This window comes from Entelurus aequoreus, linkage group LG03 (genome assembly GCF_033978785.1).
Source record: "Entelurus aequoreus isolate RoL-2023_Sb linkage group LG03, RoL_Eaeq_v1.1, whole genome shotgun sequence".
Classification (NCBI taxonomy): domain Eukaryota; kingdom Metazoa; phylum Chordata; class Actinopteri; order Syngnathiformes; family Syngnathidae; genus Entelurus; species Entelurus aequoreus.
In genome coordinates this window covers 22258621-22275434 of record NC_084733.1, presented here as the reverse complement: position 1 = coordinate 22275434, position 16814 = coordinate 22258621, and the positions used below count along the sequence as shown (strand labels likewise).

The 16814-nt window shown below is 39.3% G+C and overlaps 1 protein-coding gene across 6 annotated transcripts in view; it reads left to right on the top strand.

Annotated features, from left to right (window-relative positions):
• Positions 1-16814, top strand: part of qkia (QKI, KH domain containing, RNA binding a) — a 131079-nt gene that overhangs the window by 105911 nt on the left and 8354 nt on the right. For 2 of the 6 annotated variants that reach the window (XM_062041469.1, XM_062041464.1), the window contains exons 5-6: positions 11056-11143; positions 13973-14413. In XM_062041469.1, the coding sequence (XP_061897453.1) occupies positions 11056-11143; positions 13973-14413 (529 nt within the window). The remainder of the gene's footprint in view (positions 1-11055; positions 11144-13972; positions 14414-16814) is intronic. The other 4 variants (XM_062041470.1, XM_062041467.1, XM_062041466.1 and 1 more) reach the window with 3 other exon arrangements.

Genomic DNA, 16814 nt, shown 5'->3' with positions numbered 1-16814 from the left:
TTGGGAATACTAAAGGAAAACCTCCTCTTCTCGTCCGTCTCATTCTTAAATCCAGCAGCTATGCCTGCCATCTCTCTCTTGGGTATTCCAGCTCCTAGATCATTACACACACACATACACTGCTTGCATGAATGTTTTATAGCTGGTGAATCCTTACCGACGACTCTTAATTGTGGCAAGATTAAAGTGTTAAACTGCGTTCCCTGATGGCGTTCATCAAACATTGATCCAAGCTACGTCTGCGGTCGGAAGCGTTCACCAACACGCCGGGTCGACGTGATTTAAGATGATCCAACTCGACTCCCTGTGGTCCCGCCGGTATTACCTCGGGGATTGTTTTTTCTTTCCTCCACATGGAGCGGCTGTCTGCAGACATTGCCGAGCTGTCATCATTCCTGTCTCGAGCAAACTGCAACACATACTCTGGCAGGTGTACTTTGCCAGCTCTCACGGAATACCACTGGAACGGAGAATGTAGGTGAATGTTGTAGCTGGGAATCACTTCTTTTTTTTTTTTTTCTTTTTTTTTTGGACGGGTAAAATTAGTTCTGTGAGTTTCAAATAAAAAGAAATGTGGTGTTTGGGGGATTCAGCTAACAAACTGCATTTGTGTGAAGATGGAGTTCAATCAGCAGCATTCCTCCGGGTGTACATGAAGCGACTCACAGGCGGCGTCATCTATTACAGAGTTTCTCTCGCTTAATAGGCGCCGACTGGATGCAATGCACAGCAAAAACGGTGGAACTCTTTTTTCATTTGTGCCCGTTTAACCCCAGCAAGTCCATAAACACGTATCCCACATACAGTACATGAGAAATCCCATCCCAGTATACTGTACCTTGATTCTTTACTGCAGCCTGCCACTGAGCTCACTTAACCACGTCACTAAAGGATACTTGCTTTTTACGGTCCAAGGTTATTGAACGATAATGTAAATTGTGATAAATGTCTTCCTAGTGTTTAGGGTTCTTAATTAATATGTGCACTTTGTTTGTTCAAGGGCTGCAGGATCTAATTAGTAGTGATTTTTTTTTTGGAGACGCTACCTAGTTTGTGTGAGCCAGTGACCTGATCCTTGTTCAATTACTGCCGTGTAGTTATTGCTGTCAACACTGCTTGTAAAACGCCACCTTTTGGCCTCTGAGGAGGATGGTAGATAACTACAAAACCTGGTCAGAGTGAACACAACAATGTTTTTGCGATTTATTGCCCATAATCATGTCACGATATGGCAATTATCGACAGTGGAAGGTGAGCATTTACAGTACATCATGAGACCGATGTTCCTGAATAAGCTACTAAAAGCATTTTTCTTTCACAACATGCCTCTTAAAAACGAAAAGCAACTTTTACATAAGAAATATTGTGTAAAGATTAGGGGTTTAGCAATTTGTTTAACAACAATTTGATTCAATTGCCGATACGATTAAGGGACAATCTCTCTTTTTTTTTTTTTTTAGAACTATACAATCTTAAACCATTCAGTGACTTGGAATCCATTCGGTAACTTTTTAGGAAAAAAAAAAAATCAACCAGTGTGACTGTGAAATAAATACCTATCTTTTGGAAGGTAAACTTGCTGAGCTCTTGAATTTTTGAAATATAAATCGATCTAAAGATGTATCGATCAATTATTACACCCTTAATAAAAAAAAATAATATAATAACTACTAGGGCTGTGAATCTTTGGGCACGACACGATGCAATCCGATTTTTTTGGGGTAACAATTTGATTCAGAATCGTTACAAGTAAGAATCGCGATTCACTCGAAAATCGCTTTTTGACACCCCGAGCAACTAAAGTAGTTTTATGAAGTAATGTATGTATTTTTTCTTGGAGAGTAGACTTCTACTAGAGGTGGGGGATTTTTAGATGTATCACAATTCGGATATGGGTGAATATAAAATTGATTAGGAAACGTAAATAATCGATGTGTTTATTATAAGTAAAGTAATGCAGACAGTTCTAAAGTTTGGCTGACTGCAGCAGGCCACCTCACCGAGAGATCCGACCAGCTCCTTAATTTTAGGGCACTTATTTTCCAGTTTTGCACACATTTCCATTGATTTAGTAAATGTGAGAATTAATTTAACAAGTTCTTATTACAAATGCACTGCTTTTTAGTTGCAAGTTCTAAACACGTATATAGTGAAATGAAAATAAATGTAAAACTGCCACAATATACATAAATTGTAGCTGTATCAGTAATTGATTTTTAATCGAATCGTAGCTCATGAATCGTTATCGCAATCAAATCGTGAGGTACTCAAAGATTCCCACCTCAAACTTCTACGGTATCTCCTTCCATCTGTTTCTCCATCCAACACACCATCTGCAGCTTTCCCATATTTTCATGGATAAATGTATGCGATTTGGATTAACATTCTTGGTCTGTGTTAGACTCGTTCTGCTTCTTTATGGTGAAGACTAGCAGTGATATGCTGTAATTGCGCCGCCAAGCCAGTCATGTTTCTGATTATATTTTTTAAATATCATCCACTTCTTCACGGCACTGTCCTTCACACTCACTTTTTTCCTACCAATGGTTGGAAAAACAAAGTTATGTTAATGTCGATCCATGAGATAATGCTAGCGAGTAAGACTGGATGTTTTGGGCGTAGCTTACGGGTTTCACTGTGACATTTGGTAGACCAAAAAATGTCAAGCATGATTGTAAACTCAAACTTTTGTTTGCATCTAAAAACTGAGAGACAGCACTTACAGTATCTCAATTCACTGTTAAGTTGGGGCAGTCTTAAGTTGAGGTACCACTGTAGTGTGTTTTCTCCTATTTCCACGAAATTCCATCGAATTGCAGCACAACTGCACATACTTGAACATCAATCAATATTGCATACTATTATTGAATGGTACCTCGGTTTTCATACGCCCAATTTTTCCTATGATTCAAGGAGACTTTTGGCCCCGTTTTTTTTGTGTACCGTCTGTTCTAGTACACCAAAGTATCAAAAAAAAAAAAGTCCACCGCTGGTTCTCAGGAGGTAGACAGTTGATAAAGCGAACTTCAGTTTATGTCTTATCGGTGCATTCTCTGAGGTGTTGCAAAATAAATAAATTAAATATCTATATAGAATTCCAATACTTGACCCATAATAAAAACATGACGCTAATTTTATTTGATGAATGCACTGCCATCCTTCTCCTGTCCACATAAAAATCGACATTTTTCTCCTCAACTTTTGGATGCGTTCAATCATTACCAAATTACCATTATTAATATGTATGCTGCATCAATACTAATTGCATTTCCACTCCTTTCCTGTCATTCCCTTCATCTCTAAAAGTGGAAAAGTGTCATAGCTTTAAGAAAGAAAGTTGTAGGAAAGTAACAAGTGGTCAGTAAAGAGCACTTTCTTCTCTTGTTCCTTACTAAATACACACCGATTACCGTACGTTTATTTATGTTTCCCTCTACCTTAAAGGGGAACTGCACTTTTTGAGGAATTTTTCCTATCATTCACAATCTTTATGTAAGACAGACGACAAATGTTTTTCTTTTTTTATGCAAAGTCCGCTTACAATGGAGCCAATGAGTCGCTCAATTCTGCCTATAAAGTCCTTTAAGAAAACATGCAAACACATCCATTAAGGTTTTTATCGACAACATCACTGATTAGTACTCACTGCAGACTTCATGAGAGCCAACAAACATAATAAAACATCACTGACTCTACAATGTCTGCTGTCACTTGGATGTCGTCTGATGGGATGTTGATATATTCACGTTTAAAGCTCCTAGGCAATAAAGCAGTATCAATATAGCAGTAACAAGCTAGTTTGCTCTCTGTGACAATGTGCCTGTAAAAAAAAGTTAGTCTGTGTTACACTATCACTAATACTTGGTTCAAATTCAGGTCACAAAATGTAAATGGAGTATTGTTGGTGGTTTTTGCATGGTTATTTAGAGGGGTTTGTTGGTAGAATAGAGGACCTCTCATTGACTCCATTGTAAGCTGACTTTTATTTACGACTTATAATGCAAAAAAATACATTGTCTCTCATGATTTTGAATGATAGGAAAAATTCCCAAAAAATTGCAGTTCCCTTTTAACCTTGCATTTCTTTTTATCTCTGTGTGTAGCTGTCTTCAATAGGAGTCTCTTGGGGGACGGCTTTGTAACTCTTCAACTTTATTTATTCCCTCAGCCCTGTCCTTGCTTATTGTCGCCTCAGTAGAGTGGCAGACTCTTACCGAACCGTTTGCGAGTCCGAGAATTAACTGTAGTTGTCGCTTCTCCTTTTTATTACGTGTTACTGTGACACGACATGTGTTTTTATGCAAATGTGGCCTCTTTTGCATAGGGAGGAATGTAGTAATTGCACATACATGGTGCAAGAGTCTCTCTGTTTTTTGCACTATTTTATTAGCCTATTGCCTTCTTTTTACCAGCTATTTGTTGAAAAGTCGGAATAAGTCAATAGATCACCCCCAGGGTCATCTAAGCGTCTTTGCGGCCTCCATTTTCAAGAGTAATCCACCCTGACCCCTGCTTAAATTAAGACATACAGCCTTGGAAAAGCCTTCTATGTCAACACAGTTATTGAGTGTTCAGTAGCTTTAGGAGAAATGGAGTTTGAGGAACAAGCAGGTAGGAAGCAGGTAGGAGGGTGCGAGTGGGCGTTTTAGTTGAATGGGAGGGGGAAGATATGTTAATTGCTTTCCGTGAATAATTCCGGTCCCCCAATTTAGCAGTAATGAAAGTGGCGGGTGCTTTTGTATTTATTTACCCAAACGTTAATTGATTGGGACTGACGCTACCCGGGCTTTGGTTATTGCGTGTTTGATTGCGCACAAGGGAGCCAAGGAAATGACTGTAATTATCATTCTGATATGGATTATGAATATGCATCGCCACACTCAATGTCTCTGTGCGCTTTTAACAACAAAACTGAACAACAAGCAAGGACAACAACACTTAACAGCCAATGCTAATCAGTTTAGCTAATTCAGGCTTTTCCTAGACCCAAATTAGAAAAATGGTTGCAACCTGAACTAACTACAATGCATCATGTGTTGCCATTACATTAACAAATACATTAGGGATTGGCGATATGACCTACAATCTATATCAAAATATTTTATATGGTGTATAAATAATAGAAGCATTTCAAAACGGGTTACAAAGGCTCCTAATTTGGCTGCTGACTTATGCAATAGCATATTGTGTCATTTCAATTTTTCTCAAAACTTTTATTACTGTACTTATTAATATACCGTACTGTTAATATTTGCTTACTTTCTGCTGTAACATGGTTTTATTCACAATTATGTTAAAATGTGAAAAGCACTTATTCTTGTGTTTACTTTACATTAGTTTTAGGCAATACCACAAATTTGTGTACGCTGCTACTTAACATCAAGATCAATGAATGATTAGATTTTTTAACCCAATTACACTCAGATAAATACACAGGATGGTGGTGTAAAATATCAATTAAATATTTAAATAATTTTCTAGAAATGGCTCAGATTAAAACTTTTGTTTTTTGCCCTGAGTCCTTCCTGTGTTTGTAAACAATAACAAAAATGACTTAACGATTTTTGGACAATAACATTTTTTTTATCTGACTACTGTAGTATAAACCATACAGTATACTGATCTATTGTTACTGTCGATATTTGTATCGATTCCCCCACCTGTGTGTACATCCAAGAGCTGTATCTTAGTGGTTAACTGTTAGTATATCCTCCTACAGTGTGTAATGTAGCATGGTTAGCTATTGCCCTCCGGTGATAATCATAAACCTAGGGATTTAGAAGTAGCCTCATACTGTAGAGGGACGTTAGCTGCTAGCTAACTAGCGAGAATGCTACAGTGGTTAAGTACACGATTGTTCGCTTGTCACTGTCAAATATGGGGGACACAGCTTGAATGTGTCAACATGCATTATCACAATATGACAATTGTATTAAAAGCTCTATCGTCAGGAAAACTTATATCGTCTAAAATACATATGAGCCAACAAAATCTGACCTAGGAACCAATCCTTAATTTGAGAGTAGGCCTGTGAAGAGATGTCAAGTGTGACCTAGCATTGCTTTTTATTGTATTTTTTTTTAACACTCCCACACAAGTAGTTTTGTAAAATGGTTGTCATAGAGATTGTTTTTCCTTGCTTGCAATGTGCCCTGGTGGAAATGGTGTGATAGGGTTGGACGTTCAGTGGACTCTCGGGAGGATTAACAATAATTACATAAACTGTTGTATGTAAGTAGGGGTGTATTGATCCGATATTGATATCGGCACAAATAAGTACCGTATTTATCGGATTATAAATCGCAGTTTTTTTCATAGTTTGGCCGTGGGTGCGACGTATACTCCGGAGCGACTTATGTGTGAAATTATTAACACATTACCGTAAAATATCAAATAATATTATTTATCTCATTCGCGTAAGAGACTAAGCAAATGGCAGCAATCGTCACTCACACGTCAACCAATAAGAATTTGGCGGGGGAGGGTCATGGCAGAAGTGCATTGTGGGTCATGGGATGCTAACTGCTATATGCTACTGCCGTAGCTATTAAAATGGATCACATCAACATTGGCGGTAACTTATAAAAACTGAGAAGGACTGAACAAAAATGGCACCGAAAAGGAAATCATATACTGCAGATTACAAGCTGGACGTAGTGAAATATGCAGCAGGGAACGGCAATCGAGCTGCAGAAAGAAAGGACATACCAGAGGCGACACCAGGGAGGAAGATTTCATCGGATTTAGCGATCGGGAGTGACAGATTGTTTGGTAAAGGTAGAGCATGTTCTATATGTTTTAGTTATTTGAATGACTCTTGCCATAATGTGTTGCGTTAACATACCAGGCACGTATGGCGTCACATTAGTACCAAAAATCCAAGCGAGTAAAAACTGTTATCGCGCGCTGATTCTCCACTTCGTGCGCGCGCGCGACACCTTTTTGCACGCGCATGGTGCCTTTGTGCGCGCGCGCGGCGCCTTCTTGTGTGCGCGCGGTGCCTTTCTGCGCGCGCGCGCTGTCTCGGTCTGTGCGCTGTCATGTTTCATTTTGGTACTTTGGGGGCGGGCATGCTTAGACCGCCCCTTCTTTCTGATTGGCTTTGAAAAAAAAAAAGAAAAATACAACTTCAAGTAGGTTGTAAAAAAAGGCAGATGAAGTGAAACTATAGCAATGCTTTTCTTTACACTCTCTCATGCACACAGATACTCATGTTATGAGAAGTATATTGTTTCAAAAATATTAACATTAATTGTTGATATTTTAAACATCTTTCAGATTACATTGCTCGAATTCAAAAACCACTTTCCTACACAAATATTAGGACCAATGTGCAGGATTATTCTATTAGTATTAGTTATTTTTATGTTTGATCATATCTTAGCTTATTTTTATGCTTTATCATATCTTAGCCTATTTTTATGTGGTCTTATTATATTTATATTTCAGTTTTTATTGTATTTTATTTTATTTTATAGTTTTTCATATTGTAGTTTATTTTTATGTTTGATTATATCTTATCTTATTTCATATTATTTTTGGACTTTTACCTGATGTGTATTTTAATTATTTTTAATCCATTTATTTGATCATCTAGTGTTTCCTCAAAGAGCCCTCTGGATCTCCACGTTCAGAGGGTTCCTGTGATTGGCTATTGTCATTGTGTTGTTATTATTATTATTGTTGTTGTTGTTTGTTTATTTTCTTCATGGGGTGTGGGTGTTATTTCTCATTTTGTTTTTAACTATGTAAAGCACTTTGAGCTGCATTTTAAATGTATGAAAAGTGCTTTATAAATAAAAATGTATTATTATTATTTTTAGTAATAGTACCCTTACAATCACTCCAAACCAGTACAATAACTTACCTCTTTTCCAGCCAAAAATTTTTTATCCACTTCTTCCTCCGTAAATCTTGATACATATTGACGATGACCCGCCCTGCTATACTTCTGATTGCTCAAAGCCAATCAGAAAGAAGGGGCGGTCTAAGCATGCCCGCCCCCAAAGTACCAAAATGAAACATGACAGCGCACAGACCGAGACAGAGCGCGCGCGCGCAGACCGAGACAGAGCGCGCGCGCGCAGACCGAGACAGAGCGCGCGCGCGCAGACCGAGACAGAGCGCGCGCGCGCAGACCGAGACAGAGCGCGCGCGCGCAGACCGAGACAGAGCGCGCGCGCGCAGACCGAGACAGAGCGCGCGCGCGCAGACCGAGACAGAGCGCGCGCAGAAAGGCACAGCGCGCGCGCAGAAAGGCACAGCGCGCGCGCGAAGTGGAGAATCAGCGCGCGATAACGTTTTTTACGCGCTTGGATTTTTGGTACTAATGTGACGCCATAGGCACGTTCTCAGTTGGTTATTTATGCGTCATATAACGTACACTTATTCAGCCTGTTGTTCACTATTCTTTATTTATTTTAAATTGCCTTTTAAATGTCTATTTTTGGTTTTGGATTTTATCAAATAAATTTCCCCCAAAAATGCGACTTATACTCCAGTGCGACGTATATATGTTTTTTTCCTTCTTTATTGTGCATTTTGGGCCGGTGCGATGTATACTCCGGAGCGACTTATAGTCCGAAAAATACGGTATCATATTTTAATGGCTTTTACCCAAAACCTCAGATAATAGCACTTAGATACAAGCCTACCTGCTAGAGCAGTGGTTCTCAAATGGGGGTACGCGTACCCCTGGGGGTACTTGAAGGTATGCCAAGGGGTACGTGTGATTTTTTTTTTTAATATTCTAAAAATAGCAACAATTCAAAAATCCTTTATAAATATAAATAAAAACCTATCTTTTTTTCCAAATAGTTCAAGAAAGACCACTACAAATGAGCAATATTTTGCACTGTTATACAATTTAATAAATCATAAACTGATGACATAGTGCTGTATTTTACTTCTTTATCTCTTTTTTTTTCAACCAAAAATGCTTTGCTCTGATTAGGGGGTACTTGAATTAAAAAAAAATTCACAGGGGGTACATCACTGAAAAAAGGTTGAGAACCACTGTGCTAGAGGTGTAAAACATTTTTTTCCCTCAATTATTCACAATTCTTATTTGTAACGATTCTTAAGTGATTCAAAAAAATAAAAAATCAATAAAAATGTTTTTTGTTTTGTTTTAATACCTTTCCTGTCCAGCCGCTCAGGCAATCATGTTGTTGATGTAGATGCCCATATCTGCTGTACAAATTTACATTAGAAAAGAGAAGTGTGGGATACATTTCTTGTTGCCTTATTTGTCTTGGACTTTATTAAATGTTGGGGTAGCATTTTATTCAACAAAACCCGTTTTCTTTTAAGTAAAATAGAAATTGATCAGATCTGTCTATCATTTTTATTAATGGAATGTAGTTAACCATAGAACCCCGCACCCAATGTTATTAAAAGGTATTTATTTTGAATCAAGAATCGTTTTTAATTGAGAATTAATTATGCATCGATTTGTTACCCCAAGAATCGAACCGAATTGATACGTGTGGTGCCCAAAGATTCACAGCCCTACTACCTGCAGCGCATTTACTTGTGCAAAGCCCGGCAGCCAGTTAACAGCTAAATAATAAGCCAAATAATGAGCTCCAAAAAGCACACAAGGTTGGTCTTTTATTGTATTTTAGTGAAGTCATTTACTAAAGATAAACATCGTAGGTTATAGGCTGTGAGGAGCTAGTAGCTACACAACAGTTGAGCATACAATAGCACACAAGCTAGACGTATGTAATAAGTGTCCTTAATTGAACAATATTGCAATGTGAAACATGACATTTGCCAATATAACTAAGTATCAAAAAAATTGTAGTTGCTTATTAGCAGAGGTTGGAATCTTCGGGCACCTCACGATTCGATTATGATTACAATTCAGGGGCTACAATTTGATTATAAATCGATTATTTAGACATTAATATTATTATACTGTATATTTTTAATATATTGTATATTATTACTAAATATTCTAAATGTACTACATTTAATTTTTTAATCTCTACAAGAATCATACTTTGGCTACTGCGTATGCAATATTGCGTCGTTTTTGTTTTTTGGATTAGTGCGCACAGCAGACGTAAATATGGAAAACTAAATCCGTGAAAACTGTAGTAGAACATGCATCCCTTATTTGTTGTGCCTTCTGCAACCACAGAATGTTCAGACACTTTTGTCCGAGTCGTTATAAATTAGCGGCTTAAAGACGTGTGTCATCTATCTGCTTCATCATATGATAACACTCCAAGGAATGAAGGCTCAGACAGTCCCAGTATCTCTCTTTTTCTCACAAAATGCAGCACGCCAGTACAACAAGCCTAATCCCCATTTCTCACTGTCACCGCAGAAACACACGCAACCTTTCACCCCCACAACACACGTCACTTACCATCTTTGTCCTGGAAGTTCCCCCCCCCCCCCCCCCCCCCCCCCCCCAGTCCGAGCCATTGGCTAGAAGCAGTAGCCACGAGCCAGCCGCTCCGCCATTAAGGGCTGACAGACGTGTTTGTCTTACTGTGTAGATATTATTGTCTCCTAATTTATTAATCTACTTGCTAATTTCCTATTTTTTGCTGGTTACTTTCTGCTGTAATGTGGTTCCTATTAGCCTTCTGTTGAAGTGTAGAAAGCATTTTTTTCTTTTGTTTCACCACTTGCATAGCTTGTCCTCTACTTTGGGGCATCGTGGCTCGGTTGGTACAGCCCAGCTCACACTTAATGTTAATACAGTGTTAGCTAATATTTCTCCCTTGGTTAGTTAGAACCAAACATAAACTAATGTTTATAGAACATTAGCATTAATTAGCATTAACATTTTAGAATGCTTTACTATGTATTACTTTATTCAACATACGTTAATAATCAATGTTTGGACATGTGTCCATCGATTGAATTGCCCACGTTCTAATTATGATGCATTGGAGGATCTATTATTTTCCCACCTCTACTTTTGACTTATAGATACAAATTCTCCAAAGCAAAAGTGCCTCAGAAATGTGTACTTGTGACATATGAGTGCTGTATTTTCAATAAATATATTGACATTAGTTTTGTTCTTCTTCACAGGCAGAGGGTGAAGACAATTTGAAGAAGATCCAGCTAATGGAGTTGGCCATTCTCAACGGAACATACAGAGACAACAACATCAAAGCTCGTAAGTGATCTACGATTAACACCACTAATGTACACAGCTCGTCACATTATAGGACCCATCATTTACCTGCATGCTCCACATTTATTGACGTTTATTTAGCTGCTTTTCTCATTAACTAACAGTGTTTACCTCCATGAAATCAGCATTTAGCCAGATGCGCTGTGTACATGTCCTCATCGAATGTGTGACCACCTCTCTCAAGCTGACCAAATAATTTGTGTTTACCTACTCTACAATCATGAACTAGTAGGAGAACCTCCATTATCCTTTCCCTTTCATGCACCACTTCGCCCCTCTCCACATCCAGCTTTTCCACCTCCCCACTTTGCAATACAGATGCAGACGCTTGGTTATCAACTTGCTCTTTGCAGAATCTTAACTTTGCAGCACACACCACTGGAGCTCACTGTGCTCAATTCTGCATGTCAGCAAGCTAGTTCACCCATCTGCTCAAGGAGGAATCATCCAAAGATCAAATAACCATGCTAATAACCAAAGTCTGCGCTTTGATAGTGTTTTTTATCACTGAAGTTTACTGTTAAATGTTTAGAAATATTTGCCCATATAGTCAAATAACAGCAATTAGGGATGAGCGTACATTAAATTGGATTGAATTATTAGCGAGATGAGAGCATCTCTCAGTTTTCTTGCTATTGTATGAATGTAGGTCCAATTTCCGTAGCTGATTTCTTCCTATTCAGTAGAATCAACAGTGCCTCTGCTGGTTTCTGCCCAGTAGTGCACTCCATTTTGCAAGACAAAACCAATAATGATGCCCATCCCTAACAGTAACGTCATTTAACCACTATGTCGGTAGCATTTGATTGACGTTACTTGCTGGGAAGCTTGTCAATGGAGCACGCGCCAAAGCAGGGAAAATTATGTTTGTAAGCATTTTATTAGGGATGCACCAGTTTATTCAGGCACAAGTCTGACCTATGAATTCTAATTTTGTATGATTTCTTTGAATATATAATTCTTGTGTTGATTATTAATAAGTTTATGTCAAATGTGTACAACGTCCAGTGCAGGAGACATTTGTTGTCCGCAGCCTTTTTTTAAATATTGTATTAAATGATATTATAATAATGAATGCAACACACACAACAGCAGAACCGTTGTGATGGATGATTACGGTCAAATAAAAAAAATCCTACTACGGTGAAACTTCGATTTTTGATTGGTTCTTAAACGTGGTTCGTAAACCGAAAAGTTTGTGTAATGAAGCAGAGTTCCCCATGAGAATCAATGTAAACATAAATAATTGTTGCGAGCCTCGACAAACGTTCCTATTTTAGTAAAAATCTGCCCGCTTTATAGACACTATTTGTGTGCGTGCGTGCGTGTGTGTATGTATGTATGTATATGCATGTACTGTATGTATGTGTATATGATATATATATATATATATATATATATATATATATATATATATATATATATATATATATATATATATATATATATATAAAAGTTTACATACATTTTGACCCAGCAGATTTGGTCACATTTTCAGTAGACCCATAATAAATTCATAAAAGAACCAAACTTCATGAATGTTTTTGTGACAACAAGTATGTGCTCCAATCACTCACAAAAAAATAAGAGTTGTAGAAATGATTGGAAACTCAAGACAGCCAGCACATTATATTCTTTACAAGTGTATGTAAACTTTTGACCACCATATATATATATATATATATATATATATATATATATATATATATATATATATATATATATATATATATATATATATATATATATATATATATATATTTATATATTTAATTAATAATTGTGGGAGTTAATTTAACGGTTTCTTATTCCAAATGAATTGTTATTTTTTAAAGTTGCAAGTGATTAAACGCTTATTTAGTGAAATGAAAAAAATATTTAAAACTGTATCAATATACATAAAATAAAGCTGCATTAATAATTAATCGAAATGGTTGCTTCGCGTGTACAGGATGTGATGTACGGTGCCCCGCCTCTGGGCGTACCCGCGTGTACAGGAAGTGATGCTGAAATTGCAGCCCCCGGTTGCTTCAATCGGCCAGCAAAATTAATGAATGAAGTATTTGTACGCCAAGACGTAGTTCGCACACAGGCATATTTGCCACAATGTAAATGTTCTAAAACCCAAAACGTCGCAAATAGATGCACTCGTAAATCGAGATTCAATGTCTGTATCCCTAACAAAAAGTGGAGGTCAGCTGCTTTTTCTTGAAATGGCGTTAACCGCTTAGCATATTTTAACCTACACTGGATTAGTTCAGCGTTTGATAATGAGAAAGTGGAACAATTGCAATATCTTTCAAGGTTATATGCAGTCCACACTGGGAAAAGTTTGGATATTGTTGATTTAAATGATTGGTGCATCCCTAATTAATACAGCAACTTAAAATGAACTGTAAATGGTGAACATTCCATGCAATCCCTACACCCTTATTGGCCTATTGCTGTGTCACCTCTGCAGTCCAACAGTTCACTTTAGGTTGCTGTGTGTTGATGTCTGCCCTGCTCTTATTTCCTGTAGATGATCTGCCAAGGTGATTTTGTATGCTTTGCATTGGGATGTTTTGGTGTGAGGGGTTATTTTTGTTTTTGCTATGTTTGCTTTATGTGGTCCACCACCATGATCATTGCATGGACTAATTTTCCCTTTTGCCCCCTCCCCTCCTCTCTCCCTGCCACCTTTCTTCTTTTCCTCCTTTTGTATTTTCACCCTTCACTGTTCATCTGTGATAATGACCAACGCCACTATGCTTTATCTCTTGTCTTCTGTCTTCTTTCTTCTTCTGTCCTTCGCTCTCTTGCTTATGGCAGCCACCCTTGCGTTCTCTCTTGCAGCGGCGGCAGCAGCCGCTCAGGGACCCCGCCTCATAGCGACGCCCACAGGTCAGATGTTGCCTCACCAGGCGCTACGGCCCCCAACTCCTGCCGGGGGCCCAATCATGAACCTCATCCGGCCCTCACAGATGGCTGCCATGCTACCCAATGGCACCCCCACTCTGGTGCCGCCCACGCCCGACGGTGGGCTCATCTACACCACCCCTTATGATTACCCCTACGCCCTGGCACCCACCTCCCTGCTGGAGTACCCCATCGAGCACAGTGGGGTTCTAGGTAAGCGAGCCTGGGGGAGCATGAGTGCGGCGGGTACGGCGGCCAGCTTTAGCCAGCCCGGACCTGAGGGCAGCTTGTTTTACCCCGGATTTGGGGTGCTGGACACGGCTTCCATGAGCCACTGTCAAGACTTGTTGAAAGGTAAATACGTGGTGTCCACCTGAAGAACTAAACAGATAAACTGTCTGGGTGGATGAGCCGGTGAAGCTCTTATAAAATGGGAAGACCAGCTCTGCGGACATTTTTGATAAAATGTCAAAAACGAGGGAAAAAACTAGCTTCTCTTGACTTAGGTTACTTAACAATTAAAATGCGCTTCCAGGTACACACTGCCTCATCTATACAGGCGGACTCAGCCGAGTCTAAAACGAGGCACCCCGACAGAAACGAGCTCGCAACCTGCTCTCTAACCCTTTCATGCACTGGCCTGGAGGCATATTCAGTCTGGCAGTAGATCCCTTCGGATTTCTGCAGCTTCTGAAATCATTTTTCTGGGCTGCAGGCAGGCCTTGATGCCTGCAGATAGTCCCCCTGTCACTCCCACTGGGGATGTTCATTAAATTCCTCCAGTCGCCCTTTATTTTTTTCCCTTACTCCTTCCCCCTTCCTTTGTTGTCTCAGCTTCACCTGTCGTGAACCTGGGCTGTGTGCTAATACATGATTTTACCCTCAGTTCTGTGCCCGTGAGGGTCCATATTTTACATTATTTTTTGTGGTGCTTTTAGCTGACAGCATCTGCTACCAAAGAGACAACTGATATTTTGATAACAAAAGCGAGACCTGACTGACATATCCGCACAGAGGCGTTGCGCTTTAATTTAACACACTTGTGATGTTACGTTTAGCATCAGACTGCAGCATGAACGTGTGCATGTCGAGCGCGCCTCTGGGATTCATGTGCAGTACAGACAGGGCCGTCTTCTCTCTTTTTAACTCGCGGGGTTACACCGGCTTAGTGCATTTTATTTACTCACTCTATCGATCGGTGCCTTCAGCAACACAGGGCCCTGTGGAACGCGCTCACTGCCATTCTCACACATTTCCATGCGCTCGGCTCGTGCTACCGTGCTACTTTTTCTAGCCGCCGTTGGCTTCATTGACAGCAGGGAAATGTAAGGCCATCTGGTGCTTCTGAGCCATGTAGGTGGCTGCAGAGCGATTTGCCAAACCCTGTGAAATTGCCACAGTGAATTTCTTTCCACATCCCCTGACTGCGTGTTCCATTCCTGCACACGCTTAATTTTGTTGTACAATGCAACCTCCATTCCAGGATGCTGCTTAACCTCCTGTTTTTTTAAAAAAAAACATTTTCCCATACGAAATAATGAGAATCAGTTTTAGGGTCAAATTGTTGACCACCAAATGTACTGGCATCATTTTAGCACTCTTTAGGTGCAAAATAGTTTGTATTCTTATCTGTGCCTTTTACACAGAACCCACTACGCAGCATCCTGCAATCACGTAGTTGGCGTCTGGCGTGATGTATTAAATACTTGTCCCAAAAGCAACTATTGGACGCCAACACAGAGCTGGAGAACTGTCGGATATTGAACGTCAATATAGTGACATTCCCTTGCACGCAAAGGTCGTCCAGCCTCTGTTACAGCTCTGATGGTACCTCACGATCCTAAAAAAGACTAACTTTATAGACATTTCTCAACAGTCTTGATGTAAAAATTCCTCTTCCACGCAGAGATTTTGACATTTTCACTTGACAGTAGTAACCATACAAATCCAGCCTTTGACACAATGCCCAGCGATTCGAAACAACACCCTAAATGTGTGCACTTTCTCTCAGCGACCTGGCATGCCGCAATCATACACTTTGCCTCTCGTGTATATTGTCAAACAAATGATTTCAATGCAACACGCGGGAGAAGTGCCACAGTTGTTGAACTAAACATTAGGGCTGCACGAATAATCAACATTAAAATGACATTGAGTTTTAATTAGTGCAATTAACAACAGCAAGAGGCCTAGGTTTGTTTTTTCCTCCGCAGTCACCGGCATTTGAGTGACAGACATGTTGGCCAATCAGAATTGTTGAGCCTTGCGTCCTTTGCCTCCTAGCCAATCAAAAGTATTTAAGGAAACAGCAAGTTTGTGTGTGTGCTGCAGTGGAGGCAGCCAGTAGGCTAATAGCAAACACCCCTTCAAAACATTTTAATGGTGACGAGACCTGGACCATTAGTCAATAAGTTAATCGAACAATAACTGAAAATTAAGTCTAAATATTTTGCCGTCATCGATAAACTGCTTTGTCCGTGTGTTTGTGCTTATGAGCGTGTTTATTTAACAATAGAATTACCTGAACTGAGTGAGCCCTCTTATCAGTCATTCACAATCTTTGGTGGGCGAAGAGCAAGACTACTCGCTTACACACACAGAAAACACGACCGACAAAGCCTCGCTCCTTCGACTTACTGGTGAGAGGTTTTGAAAAACAACAAAAATTCAGAGGAAAAAATATGATTATACAGCCAAATGTCCCGTTTCAGCTTCAACCGGATGGGCAATATGATCTTATCAACACGGATGCCGT